Raw genomic sequence first — 16,954 nt, forward strand, 5'->3', positions numbered from 1 at the left:
AAAAACCCGATTTCATGATTTTTCCATTGCCTTTATTTTACATCATCTGTGCAGCTATGAACTCAGTCCAGGCATCTTCTGCTCCCGCTGCACAGTGGGTTCCTAAGGTCTCACAGACATTTACTCTTCAGATAGATAAAAATGGAAAAAAAAAGATCAATCCTAAAAGGTTTATAGTATTGCGAACAGAAGACCATCTGCTCCGAGACAGCTTTGCGCTCCTTTTCCCATCGGGGAGCCCAAGTTTTATACACCTCATTCTCATTAGAGAAAGGGAGAGAAATTGCTCAGAATAGGAATAAAAGATTTTCATCCCTACAGCAGACTGAAACGATGTATCTTACAGCAACGTGCAGGTTTTGGTAGCTGAATTATCTATATATTGGGATTTTTTTTTAAAAGAAGAATAAAATGTTACAAGACTTTCTGGTTTCAAAATTTATTAGATGCTATGCCTACCAATATTTGCTTCACATGCTCAAAATTTCAATACAATCTTTATGAACCTATTTATTCTGGATCAGCAAAGCTTCCAGTATAAAATGATAGCTCATGGGGAATAAATCTTCATCATCCTTTTGTGCAGAAATGTCAGGAGATTTGAAAACTAATCCTCTGTACACTCATGTTCTCTTCTGTCCACCAGATCGTGTCCCTGATGCTCCCAGATCAAATTGATTTTGATTTAACAGAGGCCTTTAGCAGCTCCACAAATAACAGCTCTGTGGTCTTTGAACTATTATTCCTACTGCCTGTTTTGCCTCATTCTTTGTTCATTTGCTGTGTTAACAGCATTCCTACTGGGGGACAGGCAGGTGAGCATATTCTGAAAGTGAAAGACACATTAAACATTCCCAGTGGATGAGTTTAGCCAATCAGAGGTACATTACTTATCTTTGATCTCCCCCTAACACTTCAGTCTTATTCAAATAAAACAGATTTAAAGGCTTGTTTGCCTATATTCAAAGAACAAAAGTTTTTTTTAAGGCCAAGTAAAAACTGAGGCTGAAAACTAGCCAACTCCTTAAGAAGAAAATGAGCCCCTTGTATCTGGTCTATTCTTACAGGTTCTTTTTTAACAATTAACTTGCACTGAGGATACTGGGAGAAGACTACCTAATAGGGCTCTGCCAGTAATAAAGAATGATGCCATTTGTAGAGGGATTTTAGGATTGAGAAATGTCACTCAAAAATCTCAGACTAAAATGGTAATGTAGGGCCAGCCAAATAGCGCAGTAGATTAAAGCACCTGCAAGCAGGCACAGGGACCTGGGGTTCAATCCCTGGGCCTGCTATGCCAGCCCTTCCCCCAGGGTGTGCTGAGCAGGCAATTGAGGCTGGGAATGGTGGTGCATGCCTATAATCCCAGCACTTAGGAGGCTATAAACAGGAGAATCACTACACGTCTGATCTAGTAGTGTGAACCTGAACACCCTGTATACCCTTCCCTAAAATACAAAAAAGAGAGAGAGAAAAAAAAAAGATAACATATCTAGTTTTAAATAAATAGCCTTGACAGAAAAGGAAAACAATTGCAAAATTTGATTGAAAGAATCTTTTATATACTCTCCTCATTCTGTTGATGACAAAAGCTTGACTAGTGCGGGCTCCGTGCTGACCACATACACCAGGCTACAGACCTGGTGCCGGGCAAAGCCAGGCTGCACCCAGCCCAACAGATTCTTTGTACCACACCCTGCAGCACACAAGCTGAATGCTTCTACCTGACCACGCTTCCTCCCTGAGTATACAGTACAGACTCACATTAAAACCAAGGTTCTCAAAAGACGTGGCAATTCATTTACTATAAATTATTACCGACTCTTAGAACATGGAAGCCTTTAGTTTGTAGGAATTCTTTATAACTCACGTTACTCAATTAAAAATGATACAGTGCAAGCCAAGCGTGCTTCTAATGAAAGGTCACTGGCTCCACAGCCGCAGATTTCCTTTGCCATTTATTGTTGCAGTAATGCATCTGCACAACGAACAGTGGCTTCTTCCATTTCTCCTTAATATTAGAAAAGGTTTTTAGGTACTCCTCAAATTTCCACTTCTGCAGTGTTTTGGAAAGGAAAGGATCTGGCCTTTTAAGACTATTGGGGGGCATGGTTCTCCCCACTCACGCAAGCACCAGAAGTCTTCTTCCCAGCAGTTTAATGAGCTTCTGTGTAAATTTGTGCAGAAAAAGAAGCCATGATTCTTGCTCAAATCAAAATGGAATAACCAAAAAAATCCTCTTACCACCAAAAGAAGAAAATCAGCTAATTTATAGAGCACTCACTAGATAGCACATTGGGTGTTGAGGTACAGCATTTTGTAAAAGGCCAAGACAGAATAAAATGAACAGAGGACAAAAGAAGAAAGGGAAAAAATACAACACAAAAGCACATGCTGAGTTGCATCTTAAAACACCTGGACCAGAGGTACACGATGCATTACAGCATGTGTGTCATTCATACGTAGATCAAGGCTTCATTGGTTAAATTCATAGGTGGGCCCAAGAAAGCCCTGTTATACTCTGAGCTACATTTTATTTCAGCAAACATCACATCTTACAGGAGAAAATCACCAGACTTACTTGAAGCTAGTTTATTTTCTTGCCACGCACAGCAACAAATCTTACCTGACTTCATCCCAAGGCTCTCGAGCTACCTGACACTTAGGAGGAAGAGACATCACAGGACCTTGATAATATGATAATGGGCTATGACATCCATATAGTCTACTTTTAAATACTTGAACATAGGCCATGTAGTATTGTTGATGGATTAACACTGTATCCTATACATAGTCACAAGCTCTAACCAGGAATTACTTACTCCCTCAAAAAAAAAAAAAAAATCATCCAAGATGGCGACTAGCTTTATAGTAGAAGTGTCTGCACCTTAGTCAACCTCTGAGGTTTTTGTTCACTGTTATACCCCCTATTGGGCTGGGGAGAGAGCTCAGCAGTCTCAACATGGCCAAATGGTCTTAATATTCTCAGCACACATGTAATAACCAGTGCATGACAGCCGCATCCCATCAAGTCAGTAAATTTTCAGAAATTTTACAAACCAATGGCAAAAACTTAACCGCTATAAATCAATTTAAAATACTGAAATTTAAGTTACATATATCAAAGACAAGGATAACAGATATTTGAAACTTTCATCACCTAATTCTTCTGCTGCATAGTAGCAGCGTTTATATCATCATATGTGCCCAATGACAGAGCATCTACATGTAATATAACATGATTTCCTTGGGAGAACTCTGCAGGGCACTGAACTCAATGACCGCACTCAGGGAGCTGGAATTGGCCATGGTGAGAATGCATGAACCATGGAATCCAGCAAATGCTACACATCAAGGTTTTGTTTTATTTCAAGGCTGTTGGAGGTTTACAAGAATGCTATTGGTATGCACAGTCTCGAATAAATAGAGAACACTCTGCCCCTTCCCTGGATCCATATTCTAAGGCCTTGAAATACACGAGCATGAACAAAACCCCACCACGCGCTGACTGCAGAGGAAGCACACTGCCATGCACACCCGCCACCCAGGGCACAGGACACACTCACTTTTGAAGAAGCTGGGTCCACTAGTCTCTGGCGATGCCGGGCAGAGTTGAAATGGCTCTTCGGAGGCTGCCCTTCCTGACAGTGAATGGAAGATGGGGATGGACGAGAGGGGGGAAGGACATGGTGGGGCGGCGTGGGATGGTGACGAAATGGTCAGAAAAGGGAGAGGGACAGCGTTTAACGGCACTGTATTTGTTTTAGTTGGAAATCTAATAACAAAAACACTTGATAAATATCCCCCCACAAGCACATGTGCTATGTACCAATCATTTCTTTAAAAACAGCCTTTCATGTGCATATGTACAATAAAGTCATATGGCTCAGGATTAAAGCATTTCCTTTCAGATTTTCATTCTCCTGTTATCTAATCATTTCTTTTCCATTTCAGAGATCCTAAGGCTCATGGAGATATTATTTCTCTGATCACCAAGTCCATCTTCCTAAATCAGCAGAGTGCACCAGGGAGCATTCTAGAGGTTAGTAGAGTTAGCTAAAACCAAAATGAGTCCTCACCAAAACCACGTCAGGTCTACTAAATAAGTCTTCTTTCTCCATCATCTTGGTAAGATTCACCTTTCTGACAGCCAGAAAAAAAAAAATCTCTTCCCCTAACTTCATGTTATATTTGACTCACCTACAGATTTAACTTTATTATTTAAATCTGTGTAAAAGTGGTCTCTCCTTAAGACCAGCTCTGTGTCTGTCTGTCTGTGTCTGTCTGTCTGAAAAGGATCACCTGGATAGTCTCAACAGTTGACCATGACTCCATCATGCAAACCATATGAACACACAGTCCAAGGTATCATATTTTGAAATGAGAAGTCAGGCACAGGAGCTTCCATAAGTTGTATAGAGTGGCGCTTCTCCGTCTTTTGAAGTGGACCAGTAATAATGCAGGGCTGAAGCAAAGGCTGCCTTCTGAGTATCATCTCCATAGACAGCAAAACGACAGCAGCAGACAGATGGTCCCACCAAATCCCTGAGCTCCCAGACACTGACGCAAGGCAGAGGCAGCAAAAGGACCCTCAAACAAGGAGCGGCACTGCAGCACTCTATGAACAGAGAAGGGTGAAAGAGCCCCCCACTTAGGTGAAACTGCAGTGTCCACCTTACAATGCTTCATAATTTTTCCATTCTTTTGGGAATAACAGCTCTATTGCTTTTAAGACATCTGCAATCACACCCCCTTGAATTGCCAATGATCGGTCCTCGGGTGTCCACAATGTCATGCTTATCTTTTGAAAAGATAATCTCATAAGCAGCAGACTGCAAGTCAGGAATATAGCTTTTTCTCCCTCTCCCCAAAAACAACTTTGCTGCCAATATGTATTCTTTCTCTACTCTGTTTACAAAATTGAAAGGACAGTCTTGAAATTCAGCTGACCTAGAAAAATATACTAATGCTTTAAATAGAAGAACTACAATTCATTCATACCCTGACTACTCGGCAAAACAAAAAGAAAAAAGCTGAGCATGACTTCCCGTTTTAAAAGAATCAAAGGCTTTTACTTCAGAAATACAGTGTTTGGGGGAAAAAGATTGTTCATTCAGTTTGACCAACTTAAAATTATCCTTTAAACTTAATGGTTTATCATAAGTGGGGTTTAATGCTTTTACTTTTCTCTCTAAAAGAAGTTATCATATGTAAATAAGTACTTATCCTCATTAACAGGTCTGGAGTCCTCTCTGCCCTTATTAACCTCCCCCATGGAATGATTACAACTGATTTAAGGGTTCCAATGCATAGTGCCAGGCTCCCACTCATCAGGGGAAAAAATTAATCTCAGCCTTAAATATACAATTATAGTCAATGTGCAAATTAACTAAATCCTGGGCTCGTGGTTTATTGCTCTTCTTCTGACTCCAAGGTGAAAATGTTATCTTTTTTTAATTAGCTAATTGTACCATGAACTCAGCAGGAGGCAGATGTTGATATCAAACCTGAGATCTGAATCTTAAACTCCCAGTTGGAAGAAAGCTGGTATTAAAAAGTAAGTGAATCTTTCAAGAGGTGAGTATTTTGAAGCTGGTCTCCACTTTCTCTCATTTATCATAGGTACAATGGATCTGGAACAACAGTCTGCTTGCAATGAACAAATAGGTCTACGAAATAATCAATGTAGTTATGCAGAGATTCCCGTCGTATATCTTAATCGAAACTGAGGAAGAGCCTGGGGGATTAATGTCATTTTAATGTATTGTATATAGAGTGAAAATAAAAGAATTGTGGATAGTTCGTAGCAAGTTTTTATCTGTGACTCACATTTTAAAGTAACATTAATTTTCAATAAAATAGGCACTACATACTCAACTGCAAACAAAAATCTATGGTGATTAGTTGCCCATACAGTTGAATTTCGTCAAACTGGGGCTTTGGGGACAGAGTCACACAGTCAGAGCCACATGGAAACCTGAGAAGAACTTTATTCATTAAAAGCTGGGCATGCCTGCTGCCACACTTTCAAGGAAAACCTACATGAACAATTTTTGCCTCCCCTTTTCAAGTCTTCCAGTTTACCAGACCTGCTGACATATCTGGGGGAAGAACAATGCATCTTTGATTTTAATAAATGTAGTACATTTAAAAAAAAAAAAGCAAGCAAGGCTGTCTTGCATGTTTTCTCAGGAAATCAACTTCTTTACATGCTATGACTAAAATGTGAGCTCAGAATATCACATGTTAGAAACTTAATCCCCCAAATTCCTATGACACTGGCATGTGGAAGTGAGTCCTTTAGGAATTGATTGGGTACAGGAAAGGTCATGGGAATGGGATCGCATGATAGCGTTAGAGGCTTCACAAGCAGAGGAAGAGAGAGTCGAGCCCGCATACTTTCTTTGTCTCATTACCACTGCCATGTTATGATACAGCTGGGAAGACCACCCAGGAGTCCAAGCAGATAGAGTGACCATACTCTTAGATATCAAGCTTTCTGACCATGAGCCTGATAAACCTCCAGATTTGTAAATTACCGTATATGTATTTGTTCACATAGTTTTCTGTGCTCAAGAAAAATATTAAATTCTATCACTCACACCAGCATTAAAAACAAAATTTGTGACTTCATTCTCATCACCAAAATTCTAAGTTTCAAGAATCTGTTTCTTGTCCTAAATGACAGCCTTCAGACTCCGCTGTCATTCCAGACTGAGAGATGTCTCCTGGTACCACTTACCTCCCGGCTAATGACATCAACATCAGCAAAATAACAGATTGGACCTCCGTGGGCTCCACGGGACTGTGAGCTGAGTAGCTTATTTACATATGCAAGTAGGACTCCTTCACTGTAAAGAGCAGGGCGCAGGGGATGTAGGAAGCTGAATTCCTCCTCATTAATTTGTAGAAACAGAAGCCCTTTCCGTTACTTAGGTAAACTCAACAAAAATCGTTTTGCTGCTATAACCACCAGTAATAAAAGAGCAGTCTTCAGCTATGAAAATAAACTATTAGAGAATGACAAAAGAAGAGGTGACATGTGCATAATGTAGCAACTTAATGAGACACATTTTATCTCTATGCTAAATGCTTTCACCAAGCCTTCACCTGTTAAGTAAGCCCTTTTAGAAATTACAAACATCCCTCAACACAGATCATACTTTCTGAAGAAATTATTGTTCCCTTAACGGTACAGAGCTGATAGCTTAGTATTTCAGCCTAATTTGCATTGTGCAAACATATTTACAAGAATACTCTGTGGAAAACAATATATCAGGCATGAAATAATGGGTGCCCAATGAATTTAGTTGCTCACAGCAGACTATTAATAAAAGCCTAATTCCTTAAATCAAGTATAAGTTACTCTATCTCAAAATGAGAGCCAAAAGGAAAAATGAAAACTAAGCGTATATAATTTTGGCATGAGTTTTATTTTTTAAAAGTCTATCATTAGAGATTTCTAAGCTAAAGATCTCAACATTTAAAAAAAAAAAAAACACACAATGGATCATAAAAGTGTTTCAAGTGCTCCTCGGCTACTTCTTAAAATTCCATTCAAAAGAATTTAAATTCAGAAATGAATCATATATATGCTTGGAAAAGAATAAACTTCTCATCCCAAGTCAGAGATAGTTTTGTCTCTGGTATGTATATTTTACCTCCAATCCAAGCCATTACAGAGGCAGGACAGAAGAAATAAGGAGACAAGCAAGTTGTAATTTTGAGAAAGATGGAAAATTAAACATAATCAAACTTACCGAAAGTTAGTGTCGTTTAACCCTTTGGCTTGTTTTACCTCTAGGTTTCTCAGTCCTAAATTCATAAATGTTTTAAAGACACTACAAATCCGTAATTGGGGCTGTTTTTTTTCCAATATTACAAATCAATAAATTCAATAGACTTTCACCCGCAAGGAAATAGCTCTAGTATCTGGACACAGTACCATATCAATAAACTTCAAACATATACAAACATTTTCTATTTTAACCTAGCTCATAAAGTCAGTTTTTGCCTTAGGCCACTAATGATAACCTGCTAGACACTAGGTAGATGGTAAATAAACAAGACGAATATCCTAGATCACCTGTCTCGTGGATACCCCAATACCCCATAAAGAGCCCCAACCCCAGACCACAGCATATGGCAACCCTTAAGCACCTGAATTTCTCTTCCAGTGTACTTTAACCTGTCTGAGTGAACTGAAGTCTTCATTTCTGTTGTAGCAGAACCTCTTGAATCCTGGTAACATAACTGAACACAGCACTTAAATACAGCAAAGGCATTACAAATCGAAATTATTAAAGTCCCTTGAACACCAAAAAAGAAATCTAGGAGCTTGCAAAGTCAGAACACTCTATGAAAATAAACTGATTGACAGAATGCCTAAGCCAGGGGGATTTAACAATTATCAAGTATATCGATACAGGGATCAGAAACCAAAATGAACATCAAAGAAATATGCCACTGAGAAGACAGAGTATATTTTCCATTATGACATCATAGATGGCTGAAACCCATGGAACTAATCACAATAATTCATGAAAACCTCCATAAGTATGGGGGAGACAAGAGCATTTTAGCGCATCTTCTTTCAAAGTCAAGCCTTACAAAATAGCTCAAGTTATCAAACTTGGAGAGGGAAAAGGACACCCCCACCTCCGAAAGCAGACCCTCAGAATGTGGCATGCAAGCCTTTTGTCACTGTAATTTTATATCTTATATTCTGAAATAATTTGACAGCAATACCAGCAATATACTCTATTTTGTGATCTACTTTAGTTCCTTTAAAAACTAACACTGCTCTCTATATATTAAATTCATGATGTGACCAGTAGTTAAAATTCACAGTAAATGGGCTTGGGATACAGCTTAGCACCCAGCTCATACAGTTTGGGTACAGCCTTCACTAGCATGATCTCAGGTTGGGGGCACTGAGAGAGCAATAGTCACAACTGTGACTGCATAGAAATCACCCAGGAAACTCATTAAGAATGCTTCACAGGACTGGCCAGGTAGCTCAGTGGACTAAAGCGGGCCGCCCCCACCCCTGCCCCCGGGGCATGCTGAGACAGCCATTGAGACTGGGCGTGGTAGCTCATGCCTATAATCCCAGCGCTTGGGAGGCTGAAAACAGGAGGATCACTGGGAGTGTGATCTGTGTAGTGAGACTTTGTAGGCCCTGTACTGAATACACACACACACACACACACACACACACACACAAAGAATGCTTCAGGTTGTGTCTCAAACACATCACGTACATTTATTTTTCCCATATTCATGTATTACACATACTACTACACAAAATGCATGTGCTATTATTTTTTTCACAACTTTATTTTTTAAATTACAGACTACTTTGTTTCAATTTTTATTGTTCATTAGCATGCTTGCAGTTTTATTTTTAAAATTACTCCTTTTTTTAAGAAACATTAAATATTTCAATTTTAACAGTGGCTTATGTGATGATATCTTAAAATTATGCTTTGTTGTGCTAGTCACATTTTTTTCATAATATGTATCAAGAAAAAACTACCAAACTGAAGGTCTCTGCATACTGCCTAGTGGCATCCCGCATACACTACCAGCAGGGTCTGACCCTAATTAGGAGAGCCTACTCCACAGGATGGGCAACTGAAGCAAGCCCCCTGGAACCTGCAGTCTTGGGGAGTAGGGGTGGGGGCCTTATGGTCATCCCACCCGAATAGCTTTCATCGGAGAGTGGCCTGCAGTCAGTGCGGCTGGCTGGTCTGTAGTTTCCCTATTCTGAGCTCTCCCTCATGGGCCCCACCATCCCATCCCTATTTAAACTCTCAGGAAATGGTACTGGTTTTAACTTCAGAACCTATTTCATGTCCAATCCCTGCCCCACCGCTGTCAGTCCCATCAAGTGCCCTGCTATAGGTGGTAGGGCTACAGGAATAAAGTGTGACAGATTGAGGGCTAAAACAACAAATCCATCTTCATCTGGCTCTGCAGGCTGGAAGCCTAATTCAAGGTGCTGGCTGGGTTGTTTCTTCTGAAGGTCACAGAGATGCCTCTTTTTCAGGCTTTCTCCTTGTGCTGCAGAGGGTCATGTTCTCTGGTATCTCTTCACACCACATTTATTTCCAAATTTTATTTCCAAATTTCCTCTTTTGATAAAGGAACCGGCCACACTGAATTAGAGCTTCAGCACTAATAACTTTCTTTCAACTTCATCACCTCCACAGACACCTCTCTAAATGAGCTCCCACTGTGAAGTAATGGGGTTCAGACTTCAACATATTTTCTTGGGGGCTGGGGTCAGGAGGAAAATTCAGCCCAAAAGGCCATCCACATTATTCAGATGCCAGCGATAGTCTTACGCCTCCTCCTCTGCTTCTCGCCATAGCCTGTACTACCAAGGGCAGGTCAAGCCACCCAAATAAATCACGTCACCTTGCTCCAAGAGTCCAGAGCCTTCCTCTTCTACTCACCCCAAATCCTTCAATACCTACCCCACACCGTGAGGAATCTGCCCTGCATACCTGTCAGGATCCCTCAGAGCACTTGCCCCAGCCCAACTCTCTTCACTCTGGCCACACTTGTCCTTGTTCTGTTTCTAGACTCTAACCATTTTACCAACTCAGGGTCCCTCAGGTTCCCTCACTAGAATACTATCCCTCTTGAGTGCTTCGCAAAACATGGTGCACACTTCATCAGAGAATGACCGTGTGTCCCCTCTTCTAAAAGTCCATCCCAACACTCTTTCTGCAATATCCTTTCCTTCACAACACTTATGACTACCAGGCATTACGCAGTACTTGTCTGTGTTTGTCTATTTTCCTGTATACACCACAAGGGCAGGAACTTCCGCCCTGTTCTCTACCTAGTACTTACTTATTGATGTGCTTATTAAACAAGTAAATTAAGCTGATTTACACCCACACAATGCAGTTACATCCCAGGAGCTCAAGCATACCCAGCGCATCAGGGTGGGCTCCTGTAGGAAGCGTGGTACTCCTAGAACAGGTGGCTCCAGCTGAATCTGCTAGATTACTCACAGAAATAGGGAACCCTCACTACCCCCAGGCATGAAGAGGAAAAGGGAGACGGCTGCTTCCAGAGTTGAAGGAGGGAACTGGGAAGGGACAGTCACCAAACAGGCACCCTCACTTTAAGGAGAACAGTCAGCCACAAGGAAAGAGCCAGGGGGCCATGGTTTCTGTCTCATTCTCCATTCCTCATCCTCCTCCGTCCCATGATGCTATCTTAAAATACTAGGTCACACCCCCTCCCCTCCAAGAACCAGCGGGCAGGGAGCCCTTTGGTGTAGGTCTGCAAAGGAGGGAGAGAGGAAGAGTGGAAGGGAAGAGGAAAAAAAAAAGATGGGGAAAGAAAGAAACTGGTGCAGAGGGAAGGAAGTGTCTTGGGAAAGGCACCGGGACCTGGAAGTCAAAAGAAGACACAAGGCATGAGGGGGATGGCAGAGCAAAATCAGCAGCAGCCCAGGGCAGTTCCCTTCCTCCTTCTCTGCTGCTGCCAGCTTCCTAACCAGTGGAAGTCGCCTCCCATTCTGTTACAGTTCACCAAAAGCCTCTGGGCCATAGGCCAGACTTTGGGGAAGTGATTAGTTTATGGGAGCACTATGGCTCTGTGGTGGTTAGGAGGTACTGCTTGGTCTGAAGAAGTGGGTCCCTGTGAGCAGACTCAGGAAGGTGCTCTCTCCTTTCCCCCTCCTGCCTCAACTCTGCTTCCTGTCTACCATGCCCAGAGAAATTCGCCTCTGCCGTACCGCTGGCCTGATGCTGTCCTGCCTTGCTCCTGGGCTACCTCAACTATAAACCTCAACCCAAATAAACCTCCCCTTTTCTAAGTTGTGGGTGTTGAGTTGTGTATTTCAGCAATGAGAAAAGTGATGACGCGCCTTCAAAGCTGTTCTTGCTATTTCAGAAAAGACGTGGACATGTCTGATGGGAGGAAAGGAAAACAGTTTGTGTGGGAAAGTCATGCAGCTCGTTTCTCCTGTGGCTGTTACTTCCTGGAACTGCTGAGGAGGCAAACTAGACAATTCGTGTGAAAACCATCTATCTAATCGTAGGGATTTCTCTTTTGTCAAGATTTTGCGTTCATGTCATTTTTGTAGGCCTGCAGCCTTGAGTCAAAAGAAAACCCTGTGATTGGATTCCTGATGAAATTCTTATTGTGAATTTAAATGTACTTCTCAACTCTGGTACATTTCAATTTGCTTTGCAAGGTTATTCAGTATTAGGAAAGCAGAAAAGGCAGGCTACCCAGAACCCTCCCAGGTACCTCAAAGAAGGGAGCCCTGGCATGTCCTGAGGTAGTCAGAGAAAATCTCATGGACACTATGGGGCCAGATGCCAGCTCCAGTCCCCAACAATCCAGTATCTCAGCATCCAGAGATGAGGATGTAAAGATCTGAAATTCTAAGACCTTGTCCTCAAACTAGCTTAATATTGTAGAGATCACAAATCCCAGGATACGCTCATTTTTTAAACCAGCAAATTCAATTACTGGACTCATGTCATAACTCAAATTTCTTGTAGGCTTCAAAATAAGTGTGTTTTGGGACTCCTGGTATTGACAAGCTATTTAGAAAATGTTTATGTTTACTGCTATTCATAGAGAAATGCTTGGGTCTTAGACCACATTGTATCCATCAGTCAATGGTCCTTTGTTAGAGCATTTCAGAGCATTATATTGATTCAAATTAATGAATTTTATGTCAAAGACCAGTTAACATATTTTACCAGAGACAATAAGTTTATGGATGTAATTACTGACTTGAGCTCCACAAACACAGCACAATTACACTGTAGCACATATGTCAACCCACTTAAGTCACTTCAATTTAGAAAAAAACTAATGATATCACATGCCACACATTTTTAATGAGAAAAATTACAAGATGCCTAAATTAAGAGAACCAGTTTTCCATAGGGAAATCTGGAGGGGGTGTGTGTAAAAGGTAAAGCAATTTTCTGAATGCAAAATAAAATTTTCAACATCGCTCTGAGTTGTACCCAAAGCAAATTATTGCCAGCAAGTAATATGGTTCTGATAATTAGACCTGATTGGGGTTTAAATTAAGCAGGGGAGGCACAGTCTCCTCAAGGCTGTTTTGATGAGTTTCATCTGTCCTAGAGGCATACTGGGAATAGTCGGCGTCCCCGGAAAGGCCAATCAGCCCAACAGTGCACTATGGGGTAGGACTCACCTAACTCACCTCATGGCCAATCAGCTGGGGCCTATCCCACAGATTCATGGGAGAAACAAACTATAGGCCCATACCCCCACAGCCAGGACACCTGCGCATGTGTGCATCTCTGCCAGCAGCGTTATCACCATCAGCACTTGGTGGGGGGAGGGGGGAGTACACAAAAGGTCATCTTGTCACTCCCTTTCACTCACAAGGACTTGATGCTCAGCAGACCTGAACTGGACATAAAACCAGTACAAATAAAATCACCCTCATGTGTAAGTCACAGCGTTATTTTATTCTCCACTTGTTAGCTAATACATACTTTTACTTACATAATGTAAAAAGCAAAACAAACGAAACATAGTTCCACTTCAGGACACTGGTCAGAGGAACATAGCACAGGTGGAAGGGAGTCTGTCATAGTAGAAAATGTCCGAGACACCCACAACTGGTTGCATGTCAGCCCTGCATGCCTCGCAGAGCCTCAGTTTCCCTATCTGTAAGATGGATATAGATGCTTCTTCCATTGGTCTGTGAGATAAACAGGACAAGTATCTGGCACATGTTAGGCATGAGTACACTTGACGAATGCTGGCTCTTAGGGGCATAGAGGCAATGGAGAGTAACTGCACCTATTAGTTCCTTTTGTCTCTTTGCTGGAACAAAATATCCAACATTAAGGATATCCTAGCATTAAGGAAGGGAAGGTTGTTTCAGCTCACAGTTTGTGAAGGTTTCCATCCGTACTCAGCTGGCTCCAAGGCAGGGTGGCTCGGCAGAGGAGAAAGAAGAGCTCATGAGGGCAGACACAGCAAAAGGCAGGAGAGCAAGCTTCTTTTCCTCCTTTATGTTGTACGCAGGACATCCACCCTCAGTCCAGGTGAGTGTAGCACTCACACCATCTCTGCACCCTCCTCTTGTACCAAGTGAGGACCCTGGCCCCCTGCTGAGTCACTTAAACTTCTAAACTTTCAAACTGACACAATGAACAACATCCCAGACTAGTGTGTCCTCTACAGCCCAGGAGGCAGAACTGCTGAGTTACTTAGCTAAGCTTCTAGACTTCTCAAGTTAACACAATGTATCATCCGTTACAAGGCAATAATTTTTACCACCCAAACATTGACTCAACTCATTTCCAGTTATAAATACTACATAATTGATTTCATAAAGGTTTTAAATATTTTCTTTGTTTTTTTAAACAATGTGATTTTATTCATAGATGAGGTTTCATTACAAACTAATTATAATTAATTACAAAGATGTCTTCATCTTTGCTGATAGTGTTTCTTTCCTTAAACTGCTGCTGAAGCCCAAACCATGTGGACTAGCACCTACCACCCTCCTAGTCCTCAGCTTCTGGGTGGGATGTTGCATGCACTACACATACACTCTTCCAGTGAGCTACTCCCTCAGCTCCCACCAAGCCTTGAATCAAATCAGAAGAGGCCTGCCTGGTCAGTCCCATCTGGAATATTGCCAGAAATACAAATTCGAGGCTTTATCATTTTCTGTATTTTTAAATAAATACCAACAAAGCGGAGGTCAGGGGTTTCAGCCCCCCTGCCCTCAAGTTCTAGGCTTTGTCCCAGAAACCCTGGCTTCCCCTAAAGAAATCATATAAACAGAAAGATTCTACAGGTATCTCTAGTTACCCAATTAAGACAAAACTAAATGCTTTGAAAGTAATTGAGCAGAGCCTCGAGGTCAGGAGCAGATGGCTTGAGAGCACCACGCAGGGGCTTTGCTTTTTGTTCCCCACCAGCCACGTGCATCCTAGCAATGCCATAGAAACGCCACCGCCATGCACGGTGACTTTCCCCGGCTACGGGCGCATTTCCACCTTGATTGTCCCACACATCCAGTGGCCTGCCAGCTAGGAAGGAAGCAGGGCCCACATCAATGAACTGCGGTGCTACAGGGATTTTCTGTTTCTGTTAAGTCAGAGGATGGGAAGTAGTGGGAGGGAAATGCCGAAGCCTGGAGAATGGAAGGAGGGCAGATGACAGAGGCACAGGAAGTGTTCAGGAAGAAAAATAAGAAAGGCTACTGACGAAAACTGTTCCTGCTAAAAGGTGTTCTCTGCCAAGAAAATGTGCTAATCTTATGCAGCTGAAAAGAGGTATTTAAAGAAACACTGTAAGACTTTTGTCTTTAACTCCTTAATTCATAATTCTGGAGGAACACTTCATCCTGAAGCATTCCCAAAAGAAAAAGGACTAGTGCATGACTCACTGGGCTTCCTGAACCTGACCCCATCTTAGTGCAACAATAAAAGGTCACAGTAGCATATTTTATTGCCCACTTTACACGGCATGCCCCTTGAAAGAGAATAAATGCTCATGTGAATGTACATGTTTAAAATAGTTACTAGTTTTATTTCTGTTGTACCAAAGTATCAGTGACTTTGACTTTTCTAGCAGCCCAGTGAAACAGGTACTGGAATTACTTCACAGATGAGGAGAAGAAAAGTAGAAAGAGAGGTGAAGTCATGCCTGAATTCACAGAGCTGGTCAGAAGTGGAGATGAGACTCAACTGCAGACGGGCTTGGGTCTGTGTTCTTAAGCACTACCTTAATCGTCTCACTAGACATAACTGATGAATAATAATATACATTGAAACATTTACAGGGGCATTAGTTTGTCTCACTTAAGTTTAATGACCTCAGGAACACTAGGACGATTTTTAAGGATGTGTACTTACTGAAGCCAAGACATTCTGCTGTATTAAAAGATCAATTCTAAGAGAGCTGCAAACAATGTAAATACAGCCTCAGTCACTGCTTGCTTGACTTCTAGGATGATGAGCCTTTGCCCACAAAGTGCTGTTCCCACTGAGGCCAACACTGTCACACTCTGGAGGCTGCAATGCTCAGGAACAATGTTGTCACCAATAATTTATTCTCCTCCTTGTATTTCAAGCATTTGTTCCATGTGGATTTGCACCCAACTATCTCCAAACCAGTGGCAACATTTAATTCATTCCTCAGTATCTTGTCTTCCAACTGTTTTTCAATTGGATGAAAGTGGGTGACAAGATAAAGGCACCTCTTAAAAAACTGTTATGCTGTCTAAATGAAGTAAATACTTAGTGAAGAGACTGTCCTCCAATCTCATCCTGTTGGTGGAGGCACAAGGGAAATTTATGGTGACTGCTCTGGATTGGAGGAAACAAACAGAGAGGCTGTGAAATAAGGGTGTGACAGCAACAAATTTCATACTGAAGACAGTGTAGTAAAAAGAATGCCAAAATACCAAAAATGCCAAGTAATAATTACCAATCTGCAGGGCAAGATAAAAAATTTAAAATATGTCGAATAAGACTCACAGAAGAAAAGATTAAAGACTAGGCAGAAATGGCTGTACTTGGAGCTCAGCTGCAGAGGTGTCTATTACATCGTGCTCCATACTCTGAACATTTCAGAAACTTGCCAAACTCTTCACAAAATCACATTTCCTTGCTGGTCATGTCACCGTGTAACCACAGCCCTGGTCTAGTTCAATATTTAAATCAGGAAGATGAAGAATGGTGGTACACACCTGTGATCCCAGCCCTTGGGAGGCTGAGGTAGGAGGATCACTGTGCACTTAATGCTAGTCTGAGCAACATAGTGAGTTCAAAGCATGAGCAACACAGCAAGATCTTGTCTCAAAAAAAAAAAAAAAAAAAAAAAAAAAAAAAAAAAAAAAAAGCAGGAGGACACTGCAATTTAATAAAAAGCACAAGCAAAAGATCAACCCACCATAACATGGGCTCAGGCCTGT

At 41.6% G+C, this 16,954-nt stretch overlaps 1 protein-coding gene across 3 annotated transcripts in view; it reads right to left on the reverse strand.

Annotated features, from left to right (window-relative positions):
* Mast4 (microtubule associated serine/threonine kinase family member 4) overlaps window positions 1-16,954 on the reverse strand; it is a 587,536-nt gene that overhangs the window by 316,267 nt on the left and 254,315 nt on the right. The window contains exon 1 of one of the 3 annotated variants that reach the window (XM_023705162.1): window positions 8,161-8,235. The exons of the other annotated variants lie outside the window; for them this stretch is intronic. Coding sequence (XP_023560930.1) covers window positions 8,161-8,214 — 54 coding nt within the window. The 5' untranslated portion in view covers window positions 8,215-8,235. Of the gene's footprint in view, window positions 1-8,160; window positions 8,236-16,954 lie in introns of those variants that run through there. 3 annotated transcript variants of the gene reach the window in all.

Source organism: Octodon degus, unplaced genomic scaffold, assembly GCF_000260255.1.
Source record: "Octodon degus isolate 3935 unplaced genomic scaffold, OctDeg1.0 scaffold00001, whole genome shotgun sequence".
Classification (NCBI taxonomy): domain Eukaryota; kingdom Metazoa; phylum Chordata; class Mammalia; order Rodentia; family Octodontidae; genus Octodon; species Octodon degus.